Raw genomic sequence first — 23,536 nt, forward strand, 5'->3', positions numbered from 1 at the left:
GTGACATAAAACGTTTGGCATTGACCATTGTTTCTTATCTACTGCTGGTACCAGATCTGAATGCAAAAGGAGCAAAGTTCACTTTTCCAACCGATGTGCTCTTTCCTTTTACAGAAAAGAAAACAAAGCAGTGGGGAGCTGGTTTTAAACAGAGAAGTGGGGATCTGGGGCAGTGGGAAAGAGTTGTGAGGCTCTATCTCAGGGCCTGTGCTTCAGTGGCATTTGTTCCAGTAGCTGCAAAGTGGAAGGTGCACACTCAGGAGAAGCTGTGGAGTTTGGCTGAAATCTGCAGCATGTTTCCCCATGTGTCTTTGCCACCGTAGGAGAGGGACAGGTTGAGAGGAACAAACACCACCTGGAGATGCCATGGGAGAAAGAACTGGCTGTGCTGTACAAATGGGTAAGGTGAATGTATGTCTGATACCTCACCCTGGAACACTTCTGCCCCTACGGGGGAGAAGGAGACGGGAGAAAGACCAAGTGGATAATGACTATTTTGCACTCCTGATATGGCATGGCAGAATAAGAGGTGTGTTTTGGGGTCTGGGCCACATTCTGGTATGGCTGTCTCAGTCCATGTTTCTAACCATAGTTCTTCTTGCTGGCTGGGTGCTTATGGTTCTCCAGCCTGAGCTGGAAAAGTGCTGTACAGCTTGGTAGGTGCATTTCAGGCAGTAGTGAAATAAGAATGATATGGGACTGAAAGCGTAGCCAGCTCCTGTAGAAGGATGGAGATGCTCCATCCCTGGAAACATTGAAGGTCAGGTTGGACGAGGCTTTGAGCAGCCTGCTGTAGTTGAAGATGTCCCTGCTCATTGCAGAGAGCTGGAGTAGATGACCTTTAAAGGTCCCTTCCAACCCAAACCATTCTATGATATAAGAATGAGTAGCTGCTAGTGGGGGCAGGATACTGGTCCAGTGGGAGAAGGAGGGGCAGTCAGGAATTACGTTTTGTAGAGGTTAATGGAGGGTCCTTGGCAGCTCTTTCAATACAAGTGCATGACTTACCAACATAGCTGGAGTACAGACAACAGATTCTTTGGCTCCTTCACTGATGCGATCCAGATAAAACTGGGACCAAGAGTGGTTTGAGGTAGGAATTTCTGGGGGAGAAGTGTTTGTTTTGTGTAAAGCGGATCATGTTTTGAGCCTCACTGACCTGTTACCTGCCAGAGCAACAGCCACGATGCCTGCATGGGTTGTGTTTTCAGGGAGTGCTCTGATCCTCAGTGACCACTGTGCCGCAACAATAAAGTAAGAGGGAATGTTGATCAAATCGATACGCTAATAGAGCCAGCTGGCAGATGCCAGCTGTGCTGGCATTTCTGGCATCCCAGCCGGTGAGTGGGACTTCTGGAGTGCCTGACGAGGTGGGCGTGAGTCATGACTTGCCAATATCAGTATTTCTTCCTACTTTTGGTGGAATCCAGAAGGGAGGAATTCATGTCCCGTATCATGCCCCCACATTGCCCTGGAAAGAGATGTGATTTGCTGTTTCTCTTGGTGGTTGCTGTAAGCTGCACACAGAGCTCCCAGGGAGTGGTAGGGAGCTGCTGTGAGTCTCACAGTGGGGTACGGTGAGTGGAGAAGCCGGGCACACGGACACGTGCGTGGCAGGCACTGCCTCGGGGCAGCCAGCTCTGGAGCAAGACGGGGTCTCGGGTGTGTGTGTGGATGCTCTGTGTAAGGAATGTGTGCATGGGAAAATGTTGGGGTTCATGCTTGTGGGCTCAGCTGTTGTAGCATAGAAGGGATGAGTCCAGTCCTTTGTGGAACTACAGCTTGCTCTGAGGAGTTGGGCTGCCAGCAAGCTGGAAGCTGGGGTTCCCCCCTTGCTATGTGGAGTATCCCTCTTCCGTCCTTGTGGGAGACTCGGCTTAGGTGCGAGGTCTGCCAGAGGTGAGGTGAGAGATTTGATGCGGTCTCCAATTTACCTTGTCTGCTTGGAGGGGTTTTGGTGGGACAATTTTCCTGTTATTGGGAGGACCCCTTTCTGTATATGGGGAGGAGGAGCTGTCAGGCTGGTTTCTGTGCCTTTGACTCCCAGTTTGCTGGCTTTAGCTCCTCCTGAGCGGGGAAAGAGTACAAGTGTCCTGCTGTGCTCCTGTGCTGTGTGTGGGGAATGAGGCTGCTCTCAGCCTCCGAGATGGGCTCTGGAGACCGTTACAAAAGCCTGGTCTGTCCATTGTGTGCTCCCCAGGGCTTACCTCTGGTGTGTGCAATGTGTCCTGAGTCAGGAAAAAAGGGATTTTAAACCATTGTGTTTACACCAGGAAAAAATCCTGGTTGCTGAATTCCCTGAGCCATTTTCCCTCGGAGTTGGTCAGGCACTGGGGGAGCACGGATCCTGACCCACAGCTGTGCTGTAAGGAGCCTGGAGGGAGGGAAAAGGAGACACAGTTGCAGAGGAAAAACTGCTTTCACTGATGTCATGAGCTTTACTTTGTCTGCATGCATCTCCATGTGGAAGAAAACACCCTTTTAGAAAAACGGAGTTTTATTGTTTGCTACTTCATCAGGATTTTTAACAAGTTTTTATGAAAAAAAAGAAGAGAGGGTGAAGCCGACTTAGATGAGAGCAGTGAGAGTATCCAAATTAAATTATTGTAGTTATATCAGTGTAATTCTCATCAGCAGTATATTTACAGGTGTCTGAGTGGGAAGCTGTTTTCCCTGTGTGCAAAGGGCATAACTGTTGCAGATCAGCAATATCCTCCCAATTTTTGACATAGATAACCATGTCTGGACAGCCCAGGTCCCCTCTTTCTGCATCACCCTCACCAGATAGTCTTTTTTGTTTTCCTGTGTCTGTGCATACAGTAATAGTTATCAAGTCAGAGCCGCTGCTGTATGGGCATGTACCACTGCAGTGAGGGTTTTCTGAGTGGCAGGAAGGTGGCCTTGACACCAGAGTGGTCAGTGCTGAAACACCCCTTCATCTGCGGTCAGTCATAGGAGGATTATTTTCTGTGCCAGAATTGCCCTGGTTACTTCCAGCATGAATTTTAGAGTTCTATCTAAATTCTTCAAAAGCAAGAAGTGACATTTGTTTTCTGGGTTCCTCTATCCCTTGATATCCTAGAGGGACCTCGTTTTCACAGTGGGCATTTAATACTGACCAAAACTCGGATCACAGTGAAACTAGTTACTCTTTTTCTTCAGAAACTTTTGCCTGTGTTGTTCCCCATTTTTCTCTGGGTATTTTTTGCTTTTAATGGTTAAGGACTTTACTGAGCATCTTAACCTACAAGTGACCTATGCTGAGGGCTGCATTGCCCCTCCTGCTCACTAATGGTGTGGGATGCATTGAGAGACAGATAATGAGTTTGTCTAATGCCGGGTGTTTGCCATATTCCTGTCTCTTACACGCAGTGGAAAGTGCTCTGCTGCTTTCCGCTGAGCTCAAAGAAGTAGCCTGAACGGCGAGTATGTGCTAGTAGTGTTTGGAGAGGCTCCCAACGTTCTAGAGTTGTAGAACGGACTACTTCTAGCCTTTAAAATGTTAACCTTTGAAATAGCAGGAGATAGATGAGATGATGCGGTCCCTCTTGACTTGAAAATCAACCTCCAAGGTTGGGAGGGTTGGGGGGCTGGAGGGGAAGGATTAAGTTCCAAACTCTTTTTAGGCTTTCCTTTAATGAAGCTTGTTCATATAGTGCTAGGGTAACCTGAGGGTGGGTTGGTGGAGAAATCTGCAGGATTTCTTGGCTTCGTTTGAAGTCCAGCTGGTTTGTGCTGGCATCTGTTCAAGGAACCCTTTTCCAGTTACTTATTCCTGCCGGCTCTAAATGGAGTGGATGATACACTGAGACAGACTTGCCAAAGTTTCTGTGCTGATTATAGCTCTGTACCCTTCATGGAGAGCTGCCCTTTGCCCGTGTGTTTATTCAAGGCAGCGGAGAGGACCCGAGGAAGCCCAGCTCTGGTGCCTCTGCAGGCAGGTCTGTATGCGGGCTGGTGGAGTGAGGCTCTTCAGGGACGTGGTTGATGGCTTCCATGCTGGGGGATTTCTTTCAAGCTTGTTGGCGTGTGCTCTAGGGTCAGGGACATCTTTCTTTTTCTTTTCCTCTGCCCCCAGCCTTGGCGAAGGGCCAGCAAGTAATTATTGCCTTGAGGACAGCCCTTGCCTCCCAGTTATTTATTCACATGCGGGTGCCTGTCAAGTTTGCAGGCTGGTCTAAAAACAGCTGCGTAAATGGTTTTGGTGGAGTCATTAAAACCTGCTACACAAGAGGGAGGCGGAAGGGGGAGGAATGTTTTATTTTTGGCTGGGGGTTGTTTAATTTCTACTGGAAGAATGGTCCTTTTCAAGGCAGGCTCAAGCAGCGTGGATTGAGCATTGTTTCCAGCACTGCTCCTATAGCAACAGGAGAGAGACAGCTCCTATGGACTGAACTTAGAGCTTCGGGAAATGAAATGACATTTAATTTGCCCTTGACTGTGCTTGATATTTGATCTGACTCTAGTAAAAGTGTTTTTAGCTCTGGAGAGGAACATAACTCCTCAAAGCGTTTTAATGATCACTCCAAAACACCCCCGGAGACACGGACATCGGGGATATATAAGGACTGATGGTCAGAAGAGACTTCTTGGCTATTCCTGGTGCTGCTGTTAGTGAAGTGGCTAATTCCAGATGCAGGAGTGTTCCCGCATGGGTTGGCTGTCCTGGGTAGGAAGGGAAGCTCCTGAAGATGTCACCAGTATCTCTCTAGCTGCCATGTTGAGGTGAGAGCTGCTGTTGCCCCATTCCGTGGCTGCATGATGGTCTCTTCTCTGTCGTCGTGCTGGGGTGCTGCAGGGTGCGTTGCCCCGTTCCTAGGACCGCAGGTACCAGCTCTGTTGCTGAGAGGTTCTCTCTGGCATGGCTGGCATCAGTCCTGAACTAATCAGCAACATGGCTGAAGCGTAAGACTGTTAACCTTAGTTTCCACTGTCAAATCCCTTCTCAGCTGCTTTTAAAATACTGTCTTTGTGGGGTTGAAACTGAGGCAGGCTGCCTGGGAGAAACCTGGGGACTGACTCTGGAGACTTCTGTTTTACTTGTTTACACCGCAGAAAGTGTGAATAGGAACAGCCTACTCAAACCAAAACAAGTCTTGTACAAAAGCTAAAGCTGGTGCCAGCTTTTTGTGGACTTCTTGCTGTGTGCTGTCTGCAGTCAGGTGTCTCAGGTGCAGGCAGGGCAGTGCTAACAAGTAGCTTGAAGACTTTGCAGTTCACAGCTTTGTGTTCTGCAATGGTCTTCCAGAGGGCAGAACAGCTTGGCAAATGAAGGATGGATGTTGAGAAGAAAGCGAATCCACCCCTTCTTTCTGCCGGGATAGTTACTTGATCTCTCTGTGCTTCTATTATATCATGCTACCTTTTTTTATTTTGTTGGGTTGCTTTGAAGGAGGCAAAGGGTCTTTCAGGCAGTGAAATTATAGAACATTGTGTCATTGAGAGACTAGAAATGCACCCGGTGGTGACACTGTCCTAAAAACTGCTGCACATATTTTTGACAGTGGGATTTAAAGTCACACAATTCGTTTCTGAGCGCGGTGAGGTGAAGATGATCTCCTGCCATGGGATGTGCACCTGAGAATGTGGGGAGATAGAAAATCTCTCAGCTTTTAGCTAGTCCCTTTTTCACTGCAGAGATTTGTAGGGAATGAAATTGAAAGTACCTCCGCAATGAGACTGCAGCCAAATCTTGAGTGTCTGTGCGGTAGCTACAGCACAGCACAGCACATGTTCTTAGGTTAGTCTTTGCCATGAATCCAAACCACAGTGTAAAAACCCAGCTATTTGTAGAGAGCGAACAAATGATTGTCATCACTGCATTATTTGGCAGCCACTTTGAATGCACATACAGAATTGCCTGAATAGGCTTTGTAGGATTTTTAGTGCTTGTTGACTTGGTCCTAGTACTGGCATGGCTACAGGGCAGGGAGGTTTTGCAAGTGCTCCCTGAAAACAGTGAGGACCCAGTGGCTTTGCTTCTGAAAGCTGAGCTGAAAATAAATGTAATGAATAGGACAGGATCAGCCAGAAAGCTGATTCTGCACAAACTGTTTTGTTTAGAAATGTGGTTTAATGCTTCTGGTAAGTTCTTCAGTGCAGGCAAAGCCCTGCTTTCAAAAACAAACACACAAAGCAAAAACCCCCACAAACCCCACAATGCCCGTGAACAGAATTGGGGAAAACAGAATTTCAAATACCAATAGCAGGCTGCAGTGAAGAGTTTGTGTTGTCTATTGGCTAACCCTGACCTATCTGAACTATTGTTCCTTTGTCGTGGCAAACCCTCATTGCTGCGAGCTCTCTGCAAACACACACCAGACACTGACTTCTGGCACTTTAAGTCAGAGAAAAGAGACGGTTATTGTTCCTCTCCTCAGTTCGATGACTAGTGAAGTGGTTCCTGTGTATAAATAGCGTTAAGTGCTTCGGGATCCTTCAGGATAAAGGAGGCCTTATGAGATACAAGAGGATGTTGTTTGACGCAGAAGGAGTTCCCGTTGGTGGTGCAGTGTGTGCTGGTCTTTGGCCTGCCTTCCAGCTCCCGATGGGGACTGGGTGCTTGGAGGGGCCGTTTGCTTCCCTGTTTCTCCTTCTGGGAGCAGCGGACAGGGGCTTTCTGCTCTCGGATGGGGGCTTTCTGCTCTCAGGATGTAGCTGGCTGTGTGTGGTTTTGTTACGACCAGAAAGCCCTATGAAGGGTTTTTTGTTTGCTTTGTAGTGGAACAGTGCTAGAGCACAGACACATGCAGTCCTTGGCACGCTCGATCACTCTCTGTCACACTTTCTTTTTCTTAATGGTTGTGAAATTGGTTTTACACTAAGGTCCCTTTTATCCTCAAGGACCCCGAAGCCAGCCATTACCTTGCCCAGGTTTGACTAACTCACTCATAAAACATTTAATTTGCAGGTATGTGTGTGGTGATGAACATGTAAATCCTTGCTGAGTTTCAGATTTATGCTCATTGTTATATATGCTTCAGTAAGTCCCTCCCCTGGAAGTAAAGTCTTGAAAAAATGAGCAGAACGGCTAAGTGCACCTCCCCTGAGAAACAGCTCCTGCCTTGAAGAGCAGGCATCTTCTCAGGTGTACTAGGCACACAGTTCCTTGCTGGATACCTGACTCATCAAAATCAGCAGGAGTTAAGGGTTTACATCTCTCTGGAGGGGTCTATTCAAAATGCAGCAACTAGAGCCAGAGTAGAAGTTAGGAGTGATTTGGCAAACGTCCCAAGGGGTGGCAGCAGGAATCTTACGTGCCTGTGAAGGTGATGCCTAGACCCAGAGGTGTTGAGGTGAGATCCTCCCAAACTCCCAGACGAAATCTGCTTATCCTCTCAAGTTCTTCAGAAAGGTGCTCTCGGAGTCAAGAGGTAGGGCCAAGCAGGGTCTGCCAAAGATGGCCTGGAGATCTTACTTCTTGTTGAATGTAGGTAGCTTTCTAAGTTGTCTCCACCTCTCTCAGAACGACTGTGCACGTTTCTGGTAGGAGCAGGTGGTGTGGCTGGAAAACACTGCTTTGTATTCCTCACTGCTCAGCAGCCCCTAAAAGGCTTGGGGAGGAAGGGTGGAGGAGATGCTTTTGTACCAGGTACTGTACAGTCAAGCAAGATGACTCAGGACCACGTAATCAGTTTAGACAACAGGCAGAAGTAAAGACAGTTTCCAAGCTGTGGTCTGGGGAATCTCATTCAGCAGTGCCAAATGAGTTCAGCTTCCATGTGAAAGGTCAGGGAGGAGGGTTTTGCACTAAAATCTGTTCCATGTTCCTGCCGTCCTTCCTTCCCCCCCAAATATAAATGACAGATCTTGAGAAGGAGTTTCTTTGCCTCACTAATTGTCTGGCTTGTGTTTTGCCTTCTCTCCAGCCTTAGAGGCACAGGTACTTTGACTTTCCAGCATGTTCCAACACGCTGAGATGGAAAACAAAGCATTCAGCTTTGCATCCTGGGTCGGCTTTCTCTTCTGAAAGGGCAGGAGTGTGGGAGCAGCATGAAGCAGATGGATAAATGGTAGGGCACAAGGGCTGCTTGAGGAGAGTTTGGGCCCAGCCTTGGGACTGAGGGTGCTTCAGAGCTATTCCTTGATTTGCAGGTGACCACACTATCTGTACCTTCCCTCCTCTCCCTATTTCCTCCGAAAACTCCCTTATCTAATCTTTAATTCATGATTCCAGGACTTGGTTTGGCTTGTTTCTCAATGGTTCAAGCGCTGGGATTTCCACTCTTTCTCTCAAGAGATGTTTTTGTGGTCTAGAGGCAACACAGCAATGTGAACTGATTAGTTTCTAGCTCTTACCAGAGCATTCCTTTTCACAGGGAATGGAAGCAGGGGTAATCCAAGCAGATTATAAATTAAGGTGTGTCACCCATACTATGCTAGGTAAAGGGCTGCAGGAACCTCCCCTTGAAGATAATAGGAAATTAAAATGGTTTTGAACTGTGTTAAATTTGATCCGCTAGTAAGAACGAACATTTTTCTCTTCTCAGGTGGTTTGCAAACACTCCATTATGCCACCCGGGCAAGTCAGGAAGTATTACTTCTTCCATATCCTGGTACAGGCAATAGATAAGAGTTTAAGCCTTAGGCTGTGAAGTAAGTTAGTGTCAGGGTGTAGATCAAAGGATCGTTAATTCAGCATCCAAACAGGCAGGTTAGGGAGGAATAATTGCTGTTCTCTTCCCCTCTCCTTACAGATTGCAGGGAGAATCGAACCTGCCTGCTGTGGGATGAGGGTGAGATGGCTGAGGATGTGGCACTACATATGATTGCAAAAGGTTTGGGACCCTCCAGCTTGGAAAAGCAGGGGACAGAGGGGATGCTAGAGGCATTTTCCAGTACAGCAGCCTTATGCAGCCTAGCTGCCTGACAGAAATGACAAGCCATGGGACGACATGCCAAGCTTAGAGGGATGGGGTGCTAGCGAGGGCCCTCAGTCTGTTGCACTGAGACCTGCTGGGTACACTGGAGCACATTTGAAGTCTTACAGAGAGGAGCCAGGGGCTTCTGAGGTAATAGGAGCCAACAGGGAAACACCGGCGAAATACCTCAAAGGAATTAAGGTGTGTTCCTCTAAAAAGGTGGCATGGCCAACAGCGCAGCTGAAATGCCTCTACGCCAATGCACACAGCATAGGTGACAAACCAGAGGAGTTGGAAACCACTGTACTGCTGGAAACTACAACTTAGTTGCCATTACTGAAACCTGATGGGATGAATCCCATGACTGGAGCACTGCTATCAGTGACTGCAAGCTGGTCAGAAGGGACAGGTGAGGAAGGAGAGGTGGAGGGATTGCCCTCTATGTAAAGAAATGGATAGATTGTGAAGAGCTGTCTATGAAGAACAGCCATGAGCAGGTTGAAAGCTTATGGGTAAAGATTGGAGACCAAGGAAACAAAGGGAACCTTGCGGTTGGTGTCTACTACAGGCTGCCTGATCAAGGGGAGCCTATTGACAAAGCCTTCTTAGTCCAGCTACAGAAGGCATCACGCTTGCAGATTCTCATCGTGCTGGGGACCTTCATCCGCCCTGACATCTGCTGGAGAAGTAGCATGACAAGCTGTAGGCAATCCAGGAGACTTCTGGAGTGCATTGAGGGTAGATTCTTAAGCCAGGTAATAGACAGTCTTAACCAGAGGGGATGTGATAGTGGACCTGTTGGTGGTCACCAAGGCAAGTGAGCTAATTGGTGACATCAAGATTGCAGGCAGCCTGGGCTGCAGTGATCATGCACTGGTGGAGTTCACAATCCTGAGGGGTATGGGTCAGATGAAGAGTAAAGTCAGGACCCTGAATTTGAGGAAAGCAAACTTCCAGCTCTTCAAGGAGATAGCCAATGAGACCCCTGGGAAACTGCCATCAGGGACAAGGGAGTAGAACAGAGCTGGCAGATCTTTAAGGATGCTTTCCATAGAGCACAAGAGCTCTTGATTCCCAACTGTAAGAAATCAGGAAAGGAAGGCAGGAGACCAACATGGCTGAGTCGAGACCTGCAAAAGGGAAGTGCAGAAGGAGTGGAAGCAGGGATGGGTATCCTGGGAAGGAGTATAGGGACGCTGCCTGGTTGTGTAGGGATGGGGTCAGGAAGGCCAAGGCGCAGCTGGACCTGAACATGGCAAGGGACGCAAAGAATAATAAGAAGGGCTTCTACAGGCATGTCAGCCAGAAAAGGAAGGTCAAAGAAAGCGTGCACACACACCCCTGTCCCCAATAAGCAAGACTGGCAACATGGACTTCTTAGTAGGGCCTGCAGTGATAGGACAAGGAGTAATGGATGTCCTTGCTCGTTGCAGGGGGGTGGGGGTTGAACTAGATGACCTTTAAAGATCCCTTTCAATCCAAACCATTCTGTGATTCAATGTCAAAAAAGTAGTAAGGTTGCAGTGAAGTAACTCCTTTAAGTTTGAAAGCACGTTCCTTTGGCTTATCTGAGGAAGTAACTATGCATTTGCACTGGGAGGTTTAAGCCTTGCGCTAGGAGGGCTGGCAGAGGCAGATGAATTCAGGGGAGCCGTTTCCAGCAGAGCCTGCCATAGTGCTTAATGACCTGTGTCTTGATTATGCTTCAGCAGGGATAGAGAAAACGGCGGGTTCCTAGCGTGCTTTTCCTCTGTGGGGGCCCTGCCCTGGTTCGTGCTCTGTATCTTAGCGCTTGAGCCCTGGGAGCAGAGGATGGATGCATACAATGAGTTCTGGTACTGTCTGCTCGCCTTTTTCCTCTTCCCAGGTAGTTTCCCTGGGTGGGCTAGAAGCGATGATCACTTGGAGGCTCTAACACCAGCTAGGGCTTCACACTCCACAAGACGGGTCTTCTTTCTGAGCTTTCTCATGGAGTTACTTTCAGGTCCTTTGCACCAGAATGAGCTGTCATTGTGTGTACACAGCCTTGACAGAAAGGATAGCAGCATTTACAGGATGCAGCAGTGAATATAAACCTGTTCTGACAGCTTCCTACCATTGACAGGTCTTCACACTCCCCACTGCTGCTGTTTGTTCTCCCGTTAGCCTTGCACACCTTCCAGTTTAATCAAATGCATTCATAAGGTGTATTCTAAAATCTTGTGCTCTCTATTAAAAGGAGGACTTGATGGTGAAGGATATTATCAAATATTGTTTTCCAGAATAGTCTTTGAGATAGTTGATGAGTCTCTGCATCTCTTCTTTTTCAGCTTTCTGCTTTCCTGAATCCAGCAGAGGACTGGAGCCAGCAAGAAGAAAGCGTGTGGAAGAAAGCACTTGAAGAGAACTGAACATTTACACTGGTTCTGTGAGCTGCTTTGGTGGTGAAAGGTCAGCGTCAAGACTGTTGACCCATGTTGGCTATTGGTTTGGGGGTGGATGATGGCACTTGGTAGTTGTGTAAATCAGAGCTCTTCACCTGCAAGCTTTAGGATTCCTCTCCTGGGAAGGCTTCACTTTATTACTTCTGGCTGCTTCCTGGGCTGAGAGAGATGTGCTGGCAAGTTGATAAGCAGCTGGAGGCCTTTTCTGAGGGTGTTCAGTGGGCTTGGTAAAGCAGTGGGGCCTGTCATATTTTCATCTTACACAGGGGGAACTTAGAGAGGTCATGCTTTCAAAGGTTGCAGTTTAGCCTTGCTGGAGAATGAGGTCTGGCCTACACCTGCATTGCACATACCGAGGGGAGGACAGCTGTGTTGTTTGCCAAGAGCTGCCTCAGGGCTGTGGTTATCTGGCCCAGCTCAGATAGACTACAGGATAGCCGAACCTTGGTCTCCACGCCAGCAACGTGCCTACTGGGAGTGTGAGGCAGCTGCATTGGCAGGAGGCTGATGGTGTTGGACTTGCAGCACTTTGGCAGCTGCACTTTCATAGCAGCATAAGTGCAGCAGGATTTCCTGCAGCAAGTCTTTCTTGTGTTTGTTGGCAAAGATGTTAGAAGTTAGCTAACTTCTGGCATAGGAGTTATCTATGTAATAGACGTCACTGATGCGTTGGATACCATTTTTCTTGTTATCATTCAAAAATCAATACTTAAAAATAATGATGCTTTTAATGTCCTGGGAGCAATTTCATTTGCTTTGGCATTGTTTCTTCCCTATCTGTCAGATGCTGCTTTAGGGCAGGTTATGCAGAAAAAGCCTGCAGGCCTGGCTTTCTTTGCTGTTTAATTAAGTACTGTTACTGTGCAAGTTGAGGCAAATGTACCAAGCCCTGCCTGTGATGACTAAATGAATGTCTAGCCAGCAGGAGTGTGTGTGTGTGCATGCCACGTGCTTTCTGAGCTGGAATGTGGGTGCGTGCCTGTATGTACCTTTGGGCCTGCAAATAAAAATACAGTGGTCTTATGTGGGATACCAGAGCAAGTCCTGCCATTGAGATTTTAGGTGGCTCAGTGCAACAAAACAGCTGTTGTGCAGTGTTTGTGTTCCCAGGTGCTCAGCACCTGGAACTGGAGCCGAACTGCTCAACTTCTGGTGTGTTCCTGATGTCCAGTTTGTCTTAAGAGTTCAGTCTCAGTAGGATGAGAGCCCAAGAAAATCAGGCCGTGGAGTGGTTTCACTTCTGAACTGACCCCTGCCTTGCACCGTGTGTTCTTACCCAGCTGGGAGGTTGTGGCTTGCAGTCAGATAGGGCACGATGAGCTCACTCTCTTTTTCTTTTGTCTTTTTTTGAGATATTTGTATAGTTGGGTCATCCTTTCCTTCTTGCTCTTCGTGTAGGTGCTTTGCTATTACTCCATTTTCTTATACTTCGTTACCAACATCTTGCAATCTTTGATGTGTTTGAGTCAGCTTGCCTCATAAATGGTTGCCAAAATTGCTTTACTAGACAGTCCTCTCGTTATAAGTATGGATTTCACTAACCCCGAAAAGAGGTTGTTCCAGTTCACTGGCCAAAGTAGCCTATACTGGGAAAAGCACTTTCGAGGCAGTAAAATTGTGTTGCTGTAGGGCTTTGCCAGTACACCAGTCATCTGGAGCCTGTCATGCCTCTCAGCTGGCATTCCTCTGTCAGCAGGGGTTCTCAGTGCAGATCCTTACAACATCACTGGGTTTAGATAAAGATGAGGGTCCTGCTCTGGGGAGAAAGAGCAGAGGCAAGGGGCAGACTAAGGGACTTGTCCAAGGCCACGCAGAAAGTGTGTGTCAGAGCGGAGAATTGGATTCAAGCTGTTCAACTCCAGTTTCTTGAATTAATCTTCAAGCTGTTACCCCTCCCTTTCATGTACAAGTTCTGTTGCTCTGAGTTTGTCCTTGTTTTTTCCCTCCCATCTTTGTGTATTTTATTTTACTTAGAGCATTGTTTCTCCTTGTCACTTCCATTGCAGTGTGTGTGGGCATAGTAAGAACTTGTTGTTGATTTCTGGTGAATTACATAAAAATACTTCTCTTCACTGTGTGACTAAACTTCACAGCCTGTATCCCATGGTTGCTTGCTTTAAATTTAACTTGCTGATGAAGCCACTGTCTCTTGGACTGGACCAAGTGAACTTCACTATGGAAGTGCTTAACTACTTTTTTCAGTTAGCAAAGCGCTTCCCATTACGGAGCTCACGTCTGATGAATATGTTTTTATGCATTTGTAAAACACCCCTGTGGCATAGCTCGCCATTTGCTGTCCAGTGGAGAGTTCCTTTGTAGTTATCGATGTGATTCAGAATAGACCTTTGCCTCAGTGTTTTAAAATAGAATATAATCGTATGTGTTAATTAATGTTGCTTGTTCTTGTCTGGTTTCAAGAGTGATTCGTGTCACTTCTGAGGGTCTGTTATAAAGATGACTGAAGCCAAGAGACCCTGGTCACATCAGTGAATTCAGGATGAGGCCCCCCAGATTCATCCTGGTGGGGTAGTGCAGATCAACACCTCTGTGCTTTTTTCGGATGGTGAGGCTCAGAGCCCAGAGTCGCCCTTAGCCCGCGAGGCAGATTGTGTTTCACCTCTCCACTGCCTGCGCTCTTTGGGAAAGGCATCTCACTGGCATCTCCTGCCCTCACTTGCTTTCCCTGAAGACCACCATAGCTCACTGAAGCCTGACCAGTCTTCCCAAGCGACCGGAGGCTGCAGGCTACCCTGTGTGAGATGGAGCACAAACATGTGACTTCCAAAAAGAGGGTCTGGAGAGAGCTGCCTTTCCCTGAATAGCTCTCTGGGTGAGGCAGCCAGTGCCATCAGCTCTGCTCCTGGCTAGGATGGATAGATCAAACAGGAGACAGCCCTGATTGCTTTCTGATTCATGGCCTGCCATCCCTGCGTGAATCGCTGTGCTTTATAAACCTGCAGCTGTTCCCTGCCAGCTTTCTGGAAACAGACAGATCTTCTCTTGCCAGTGGTGAAGCTGAGCTGCGTGAAAGACATGTACACGGCGCGCGGTGGAGCAAGACGTGCAGTCTTGAGGGGAATTTCAGACTGTCTGTCATCTGAGTGAAAGTACGGTCTCAGCTATGTCTCTGCCCAAGTCCTCACTGAGAGCAGGATGCAGCTCGGTCTGGAATGTATGGGTTCTTGGATCAGAAGGAGGGACAAGTTAGCATCCCTCACTAGGGCCCAGCACCTACTGTATGGTGATACACAGGAATACCTGTAGTGGCATTTTTTTCACAGGGGACATACTTTGAGGGGAAGGGGGAAAGGTTCCTGAAATCCTCTGGAGCAAGAGGGGAACTGGGCAAAGGAGCTGGCCCAAGGAAAGTAAGGATTGTTACCATCCCCTGGCTGTCAGTCATGTGAACCAGGGTCAGTCTCAGCAAACCTGTGGTGCATTTTCCTCTACATACGGTCTGATGTTAGCAGGGGTGGGCAAAAAGCCAGGCACAACCCTTAGAATCTGTTACTGGAGGGCATCTCTTGGGTCTGGGCTGTTTTGGGTTGTGCAGGTGTATGTGACTGTGGGAATCTGCATCACTGCTGCCATTCCTGTTCTGTGGCTAAATTAAGCCTCTGGGAACTGTAAATCTGTCACCTTCCGTGAACGTTGCATTCACGGGGCGTCTTCTCATTGAGAATTTACAAGTCTGTTCAGCACATTGGGTGCCACCAGCATCCATTCCTCCCACTGCCCCAGGCCTTTTTATGCTGCAATGTGGTAATTAATCTGAGCATTGCTGGAGGTTCTGATCTCTTCTGAAGATAAGATAACTTTGAAGAGTTATTCCCCTTGATATATGCCACTGTCTCAGAGCTGCTCCTTTTGCCAGTGAAACAGCTTTCTGCTGCCAACTGTTGTTGCCAGATGTTATTCTAGAGAAAAATGTTTTCTTGTGAAATGGTGACGGTGGACAGGCATGGGTGGGACTGTTGGTGTGTTCTCAGCTTGCCTTCCCTGTTAGCCTTCGTACAGGCCTGGCTGGGGTCTTCGAGTGGGCTGGTGTGAAGCAAAAGGAAACAGTTCCCTGCAAATAAAATGCGGTTATGCTGCAGAATGGGCAGCTGCTGTTCCCAGCCTTGGTTCATCTGGCTCTGAAGCCAGATGTTAGCAATGCAGCAGCAAAGATAATACTGACTGACAGACCCAGCCTGAGAGCCACTTGATGTGCAGCCTGGCTGTGTGTACCCATTGCTGGCTTTCTTTACTGTCAGGTGTTTTGCAGTGGGGTTGCCAGCGTAGATGAGTGTCTGTACTGCATGGCTGGGTTGCAGCCACAGTGGTTCCCCGGAGGAAGCTTGCATCTCTTATGGGAAGAAGTTTTGTAATTTAAATGAGCGTGAACTCCATGCCTCTGGAAAAAAGGAGAGGCTGTTTGCCTGTCTGCTTCCAGGGAAATTGCTGATTTAGGAGCTCTGATTTGAGCAATGCCTTTGTCCTCTCTGCCTGGTCAGGGAGTGGTGAGAATATTTTTTTTCAAGAGGTTCAGACTTTGTGGCATCCACAGGAGGCAGTGAAGAGGCATTGAAGCAACATGGAGCTGCACTCGCTGCAGACCTACTTGTGAGAAACCTGCTCAGGAGTGTAGCAGATCTGTAATGCTGCACTAGGATTGACCTGCAATGAACTCCCAGTCATTAAGTATCTGCAGTGGCATTTTGTGCTGTCAGATCATCTGAAACCAATGGTTGTTTCTTCCTCTCACTAGCAGGGACAGCTGCCCTAGGAGACAGCTGGCCAGTGAGAAGGGCCATGAGAAATAAGCAGAGGGAAGAAGAGAATTTTTCCAACATATTGTTGGAGTTCAAAAAGGATAGGGCATTTGAGTGGATAACAAGTACGTTCCCAGTTATAGCTGCAAAGATTAAAAATACCCCAAACTTAGAGAGAGATCTATTTAAGGCAGTTGTAACTAATTCCAATGAGGAAAGAATATTCTTTGGGGACAGATTATTCCATAAATGTCAAAGACAGAGGTTTCTGTCACTGCTTTCAGAAGCAGCAGTTGCAGGCAGCAGTCAGGAGCCAGATACTAGGATTTTTCTGGATAACAGGTCTGGGATTTCAGTTCAGATAGGAAAAAGTGAGCATGAACTATACCGAAGTTTTCTCACCGTAACTTTTATCATAATTAATGGTTTTGGCTTGACCACTCGCACAACAGTAGGTCTGATCCCTCCACTGCAAGTATTGATCTAAAGGAAAATGAGTCTTCAGAAGTGACAGCAGGATGGGGAGAGAGATGGAGGATGAAGGCAGTACAGGAAGGCCACATGCTGGTACCATCTGCCTCTCTTTCACACTGTGTGAGGTCTCGTGCTGTGTAGGTCACCCAAATGGATACAAGAGCTCTTTATCTAAGCAAGCACTGTCTGGCATCCCTGTAGTCACTTGAATGGTTTGCTCACTAGCTTACTTCAGCAAAAGGTCGGAAGTGAGAGGCCTTGCAGGAGGAGAGTAGAAATGCTGGCCTTTTGGGGAAGGGGGTGTGATGACCAACTGACTCAAGCTTTTCTGATTCTTTTTTCAGGAACTTGCTGAGCAAGAAAGATGCGTGAGTATACGGAAAAGAAGGAAACATGTGGGACCATCTGTCTCAAGTACCTACTCTTCATCTTCAACTTTTTTTTCTGGGTAAGAAGCTTCAGTGTATGTCAGAGGCACTGAGATGGCACTGCAGTTTTGGTGTCAGGAGCACAGAAATCTTGGGCTTGATGAAGACTTTGGCAAAAAGCAGTGACATCAGTAGGACACAGGTTTCGTCCTGTGGGATGGAATCCCATCCCCTGGGCTTGCCTGCTCAGGCTGCAGAAGTTACAGTCTGACACTGTAGTCTCTGGCTGCTTCTAGGTCATGTTATTAAGTATGTAAAATAACAGGAAGCCTGAAACCATGCTGTGTCTCTGCCTTGTTCTTTCACATGGATTGCTTTTTGACTCCACTGCCTTGCCATTCGTCCTCCTCAAAATGGCAGAGGAAGTCCTGGCAGTGGGGTGGGATAGCTAGAGCAAGAGTAACAAACACCTTCTTGCAGCTGGGTCCACAGCAGAGCTTCCTAGAGTCGTGCTTTCCACCAGAAAGGTACTGATCCCAAAGGATTGGTTTTTTTCTATGCTGCCTGGGACAGAACATTGGAGCACCCAGGTCAGACCTTTAAGGAAAGCTCTGTCTGAGCTTACTAGAAGCTGCATAAAACCCTCTAGAAACACAAGGCTTGCAAAGAGAGAAGGGATTGCTAGGGGTCTGGTTAGTCTTCTCTGTGTTCATTTACTGCAAGGATTGGAGTTTAATCAGCTAGGCTGTTGAGCTCCTTGACTGCTTCCTCCCCAGATGTATAGTCTAGGAAGGAAGTATTGGGCACGGTTGTCATTTATTGGTAGTCTTGCTCCTTGACAAACAGGGGAAAGCTTGCTGATGTAAAGCTGTTTTCTTCCCCTCTTCTGCTAGGTAGCACCCCAATACATTTGGCATTTTTTCATATTTGCCCAGATAACAGTGTGGCTACATTTGGGAAGGCTTTGGTCTGAGTATGAACTGCTGTGCACAGGTGGATGCTCCAGATAGCTTGCATCTCAGGCTGCCTGGGGTGCAAAACTGGCCACCTTGAAGCCCAGCCTCTCCCAGTGCACTGGGGCCTGCTCCTGGTCCCAGTGAGACCTCTGGGAGTCCTTCCTTTAGTGTAGATCATCTTTGACTCATCTTGTGGAGCTGAGGCACATCCTGGTATCTCAGTCCATTTGCTCTGAGAGGTGAGGAAGTTCATGCATCTGCTGCCTCTTATTTGCTTGCTTCTCTCTCTACCCAGCTGGCTGGTGGGGCCGTAATGGCAGTGGGCACCTGGACCCTAGCTGAGAAGAGTGACTACATCAGCCTGCTCTCCTCCAGCACGTATTCGGCAACTGCTTATATTCTGGTTGTGGCTGGGGTGGTTGTCATGGTTACTGGCATCCTTGGTTGCTGTGCCACCTTCAAAGAGCGTCGGAATTTGCTAAGAGTGGTAAGTTTTGCTTGTTTTTTTGTTTGGAGAAGGAATCACCCCATTTTATCTTGAATCATACTGGGAGGGAAACACCTTGGTTATATTCTGCACCAACCTTATTTGTTTGTCCTAGAGCAAATGCCACTAAGGCCTCCAGCTCCTCATAACCTTGTCTTAGGGGGCAGTTTCTGCTGCAGAGCATTTCCTTTCATCCACCCAAAGAATGTGCTTACCACTGCATGGTTCAAAAGTGCCAAGTATAGTCGTAATACCAATACTTTGTGTAAGAATGTCTATTTGAAACTATTCAAAACAAAATCTTGTGGCTTTTGTCTCTGTGTTCTTCCCTGCCCATCCCATATTCTCTTTTGGAAAGTGGAGAGAGGAAAATAAGAGAGACCTGTAACAAAATTGTCTTTTAATAACACTAGGTTCAAGCCAAATTAACACGCTTTTTCGCTTGGTTGTCGAAAATCAGAACATTTCCAAGGAATGTTTTCGTTAGTTGCAAAAAACTATGTTAGTTTTGCTTCCATAAAAAATGCCACACTGTCGTGATAATCTGTTGCTTCTTTTACGCCATTCCTTGTGTTACTTCCTGAGCTCCCTGCTCACCTACCTACACTGAAGTTTTTGACCAGCCCTAAGGTTTCTATTCCACTTCCTCCCTCTCAAATCTCGCTTCCATTCTGGAGTGTGGCAGCAGTCCCTTTTAGTACCTTGGCTACACTGGGGAGTGCAGTGATTGAAATAACAATCAGTGGCTCTTTGATTTGCAGTTACAGAAAAGGATACTTGAGCAACTCTTCACCAGCTCCTTACTTTGAAAATCTTCATTCACCTGACTATGCCATTTCCCTTCTTTCGTTTGGCTAGAAGAGCAGAAATAGGAGCATGAACATGTCTGATGCTTGTACCACTGCTTTGAAGGCCTGGTAATCCCTGTGAGAGGCAGAGTAGGGCCAGGAAGGGACAATAAAACACAGAGGAGGACACAGTGCATGCATTGCTGGTGCTTGTTCATTAGGCTTCTGGTCTGTGGCAGTCCGTTTTTGTCTTGCTTCACTTACTTTCCATGCCAAAGAGATCTCCCTTTGTCTTTTTGCCTTAGCCAGAAGCTGTGGATTTATCCAGTGGAGTTTTCTTTGTTATTCTGCCACAGAAAACTAATAATTGTCTCTTGGGAACAAAAGGTCACTCTATGTCCTTACACCACGCATCCTTTCAGAGTGGCTGGTCATGACAGGCCTATTGTCTCTTCTTTCTTGTGCTCTGCTTTGGTTGTTGGTGAGTAATCTGCACAAGAGATAGGGCTGTGCTTGCCAGGGCTGGGTGAGCCTGGCTAGGGGCCTTTGCCAACTCTGAGCTCAGACAGTAATCCTGACAGCTTCACAGTCAGTGCCTTGGGGTCTGTGCCAGCCTGTCCCAATTTCTCTGTACCAGAGGCCCATGCAGGTATGGGAAGGAGTGCTGTAAGCGGCACTCTCCACTCTCCCCAGTTCCTCCTTGGGGCTTTTAAAAATCAATTATTGACAGCTGTGGGTGCTCTTTGTAAAATGCATATCTGGTTTTTAGTTTTATTTCTGTAAAAGACTTAGCTGTGAATTTTTTTTGCTGCCTTTCTACCTAACTGTGAGTTTTATGGGCCCGCTTCAAGGCTTTTCATAGTATTCCTTGCTCATCAGTCACATCTGTGCTACCTTTTTTTATGTCATTGCTTATTTGCCTTCCTCATGCCCCTCTTCAGCCAGGTGATGTGCTGAGGCTTGGGTAGCAGATGTGGAGTTTCTCTGGCTCCGTGAGCTGGCACGGCAGTGGATCTGTAGCCTGGCTGGCTACAAGATGCTGCAGTCCAGCTCTTTACAAGCACACAAACCACTGCTACATTATACTTCAGTTGAGACGTACACTTTCATACACAAAAGTATGCAAGCAGGAGTCTCAGGAAAGGACTCATCAAATAAAAGACCTTGCATGTAAAGAATGACTTGAGGCTTGGCCCTTCATGCTGCCACTTCTAGTTAGCTACTTTGGATAGGGAGAAGGGAACGCCTTGGTTATGATTTCTGTTCCTGCTGCATTTCATCCTGGAGCCCTCCCACTGAAGTGAGATAGCAACTGTACTCCTAAATCAGCAATATATCTCTTCTTCATGTAGTGGAAAGATCTCTCCAGAGAGCGATTTGGATTGTAGGCGGGTCGAACCATTCTTTGGGTTATTCAGAGAAAACACACTAAAGCTTGGCACTTCACTTGAAGCTGGATGGAAGAAATCTGGGTCCTCTAGGTCTTGAAGAGATGCCAGGCAGCCCTGACTCTGGCTTGGAGCCAGAGTAAGAGTAAATTTTGCCCAGAGCTCACCCAGGTCCAGGCATGTGTCTGTTATAGGCCTTTGGGTGATCCCACATTTCTGACTTGTTCCATAGCCTCTTGGGAGGTGAGTAGGGCGTGTCCCCGCAGCTCCATACTGGAGTTGGCCTGCTCCTTCCAGAGCAGATCTATGTAAGAAAGCCCTGCAATTCCTGATGAAGAGGAAGGATAGCAGCCCTGAGCTCTGTATGTCCAGAGCGAAAGCTGCTGCTCCCCTATTTCAACGTGATACTTGGAAGTGGCCCTGAGGGAGTGATGAGACTGAGATAAGGGTAATGATGCAGTATATCAGCAGAGACAGTTCGGATGCCTGGGTGGCAGATGCACTAACCTCCCTTACAAGGTTTTATAAGGGCCTTGCGACTCAAATTGTTTAAGGTCTGCTGGATACGTGTTTGTTTCTATCCACCATAAGCCTGCACAATGAGCTGAGCTGTGGTGGCGCAGCTTAGCTCTACCTGAATGCCTCTGACATGAGGACACGGAGCAGGGAAGAAAAAGCTTTCCAGTTCATTGGTTGTTCTCAGCATCATCCCACTCTTCTGCCCCCTCCTTGGCAGAGAGGTGATGTCAGAGCAGTTAGGGCATAACTAGGTCCCATCAGAAGAAAGCCAGCCTTTGTCTCAAGGCATGCCAGTCCTTTCTTGCCCCCTTTCAACCTCCTGGGAGTGTTGGGACCAGCCTTTAGCTATCCCGAACTCCTCTGGATGACTCATTCTCCTGGTATGAATGGGTACCTTGTACAGACGTCTGCAGCGTTTGGCTGCTGGGGGGGAGAGTGTGGGGCTGGGAAGTGAAAGCCTGAGATTGTGTGCTCAGATTAAAGCCCACTCTGCAGATAAAACCCAGCTGTTCACCCTTCGCAGCTGCTGAATCCCAACAGGGGCAAAATAGGAATCCTGAGTGTTTAGGTCTGTGTCCTTTCACTCCTGTAAAGAGGCTTGGAAATACCTAGTGAAGGAGGGTGCACAGTGGGAGTGTAACCTTCGTGCAACAAAAGGCATCTATACTGTGTAGGTCAGCTTGCTGTGTCCAGGTCTTCACTGTCCTTTTTTGTGCCAGGGAGACATGGTTTGATGTCCAGTTACAGTTGTAGGGAACTGTTTCCTTCATCCCTTGGGAAAACCTGTTTTTTAAGCTTAGGGGTAAAATAAGAAATGATAATATTTTGTTTATTCTGTCCTGGGGAGGTCAGCTTTTACAGGGACTTAGCATGAGGTCCTTGTTATGGCTAAAACTGGTGTATCTTCAGCTTTATCTACAGAAGGATTAATTTAGTAACAGTCATAGAACAGCCTGGATCTGTAAAGAAACTGTTCATTGCTGACTAGGAGCAAGGCAGGGGCTGTGTGTCAGGACAGGGGTTCCTCCTGAAAAGCTCTCTTTGACCCTAAGGAGGATGAGGCCACATCACCCCCTGTCTTCAGGCCTGCCCAGTCCTTTTAATCTAGTACACATTTTCCTGCTAATAGATTTGTGTGTAGGAATGGTTTATGTATAGGAACAGTGCTCCCAAACAGTTTTCTGTACTGTCCATTTGATTATCCTTGTGGTAAGCAGGGCACATCCCTTCCCATTTCACTGCCATTAAGCCCTTTTAAGAAATAGCAGTGTTCTCTTAGTCTTCTAAGAGCTCTTCTCACTCTGATTTTGAGATACTGAGTTTTTCCCTCTAGATCCTAATTCAGCAGAATGTATAGTCACAGTCCTGAGTGAATCAGTGGTGGAGTCCATCTGCTTCCATAGTGCCCTTCAGCCTGTGGTTCAACCCCACAGAAATCACTGGGAACATAAATCTGTGGTTTACGCTTAGGTGGTCTGCCTTGGTGAAATGGGCCATCTATTGCTTTATTGAATCATCATCATAACATACATTGCTCCTTAGTAACTTGGTGAAATGCCCTAAACAATATCAAAACAAGCAAAAGTTTCAGATTTTTTTGTATTGATGTCAGAATCAGATGTTTTCTATGATATTGAGTGAGTCATAGGTTATCCAGCAACCACTTTCTTTTGTGCAGTGATCTTATCTCTGTTGCCTGCACTTTTTCATCCTCTATATCCCTCTGGCTCTGTGAGTTAAACTCACACTTGCTGCTGCTTGTCTTCAGTTATACTGTGGTACGGGTGTTGGTTTTTTTTTTAACCTGTGGGATTGTTCCTTTCCTACCCTATTGAGATATTAATCCCAGTCCCTGACTTTGAACAGGGCTGCAGAAAAACATCGATGAAGACAACCATTCATTTTACCAGCTAATGAAAAGCTGGCTCCCAGCACCTCCTTACAGTCCGTTCTAATGTCCTACTTTTCCCATTATTTTACAGTACTTCATACTGTTGCTGTGCATCTTTCTCCTGGAGATCATTGCTGGAATCCTGGCCTATATCTACTACCAGCAGGTGAGTGAGTGTTAGTCCTGAGAGACTCCAACCAAGGAGAGAAAACAACTGTTTGTCATCCCGTTTCTCCAGCCAGAATTGGGCTTGGAGGCTTGGGACCTAGTTTCTGGTTCACCTTTCCACATGTCCATATTCACTCCCCGTTCCATACAGAAGACCTTGAATTATTTACTGTTCTTGACAAAGTGGTGGTGGTTACTCTAGGGAGACTGCTCAGCTCCTTCCTGTAGTTCACGTTTGTGCGCCACTTTTCTGCGGAGCCTTGTAGAAGACAATTTTTGAGGTTGTGTAGACCTAGGAACTCTCCTAACACTCTTCAAGGCATAGTGCAAGCAACTGAAATACATTAGTGCAACTTAGTATATTCAGGACATAGGAACAGTTCCTGCTGCTTCCAGCAAGCTAGTTGCCATGCTTTTGAACTGGTCCCACTGGGAGGTCCTTTAAGGTCAAGAAGTTTT

The 23,536-nt window shown here is 47.2% G+C and overlaps 1 protein-coding gene across 1 annotated transcript in view; it reads left to right on the forward strand.

The window, feature by feature from the left end:
- CD151 (CD151 molecule (Raph blood group)) overlaps nucleotides 1-23,536 on the forward strand; it is a 36,589-nt gene that overhangs the window by 4,676 nt on the left and 8,377 nt on the right. Inside the window, exons 2-5 of the mRNA XM_074148949.1 lie at nucleotides 11,171-11,291; nucleotides 16,857-16,960; nucleotides 18,132-18,323; nucleotides 23,001-23,075. Of these exons, the coding sequence (XP_074005050.1) occupies nucleotides 16,877-16,960; nucleotides 18,132-18,323; nucleotides 23,001-23,075 (351 nt within the window). The 5' untranslated portion in view covers nucleotides 11,171-11,291; nucleotides 16,857-16,876. The remainder of the gene's footprint in view (nucleotides 1-11,170; nucleotides 11,292-16,856; nucleotides 16,961-18,131; nucleotides 18,324-23,000; nucleotides 23,076-23,536) is intronic.

Source organism: Numenius arquata, chromosome 6, assembly GCF_964106895.1.
Source record: "Numenius arquata chromosome 6, bNumArq3.hap1.1, whole genome shotgun sequence".
NCBI classification, from domain to species: Eukaryota; Metazoa; Chordata; class Aves; order Charadriiformes; family Scolopacidae; genus Numenius; species Numenius arquata.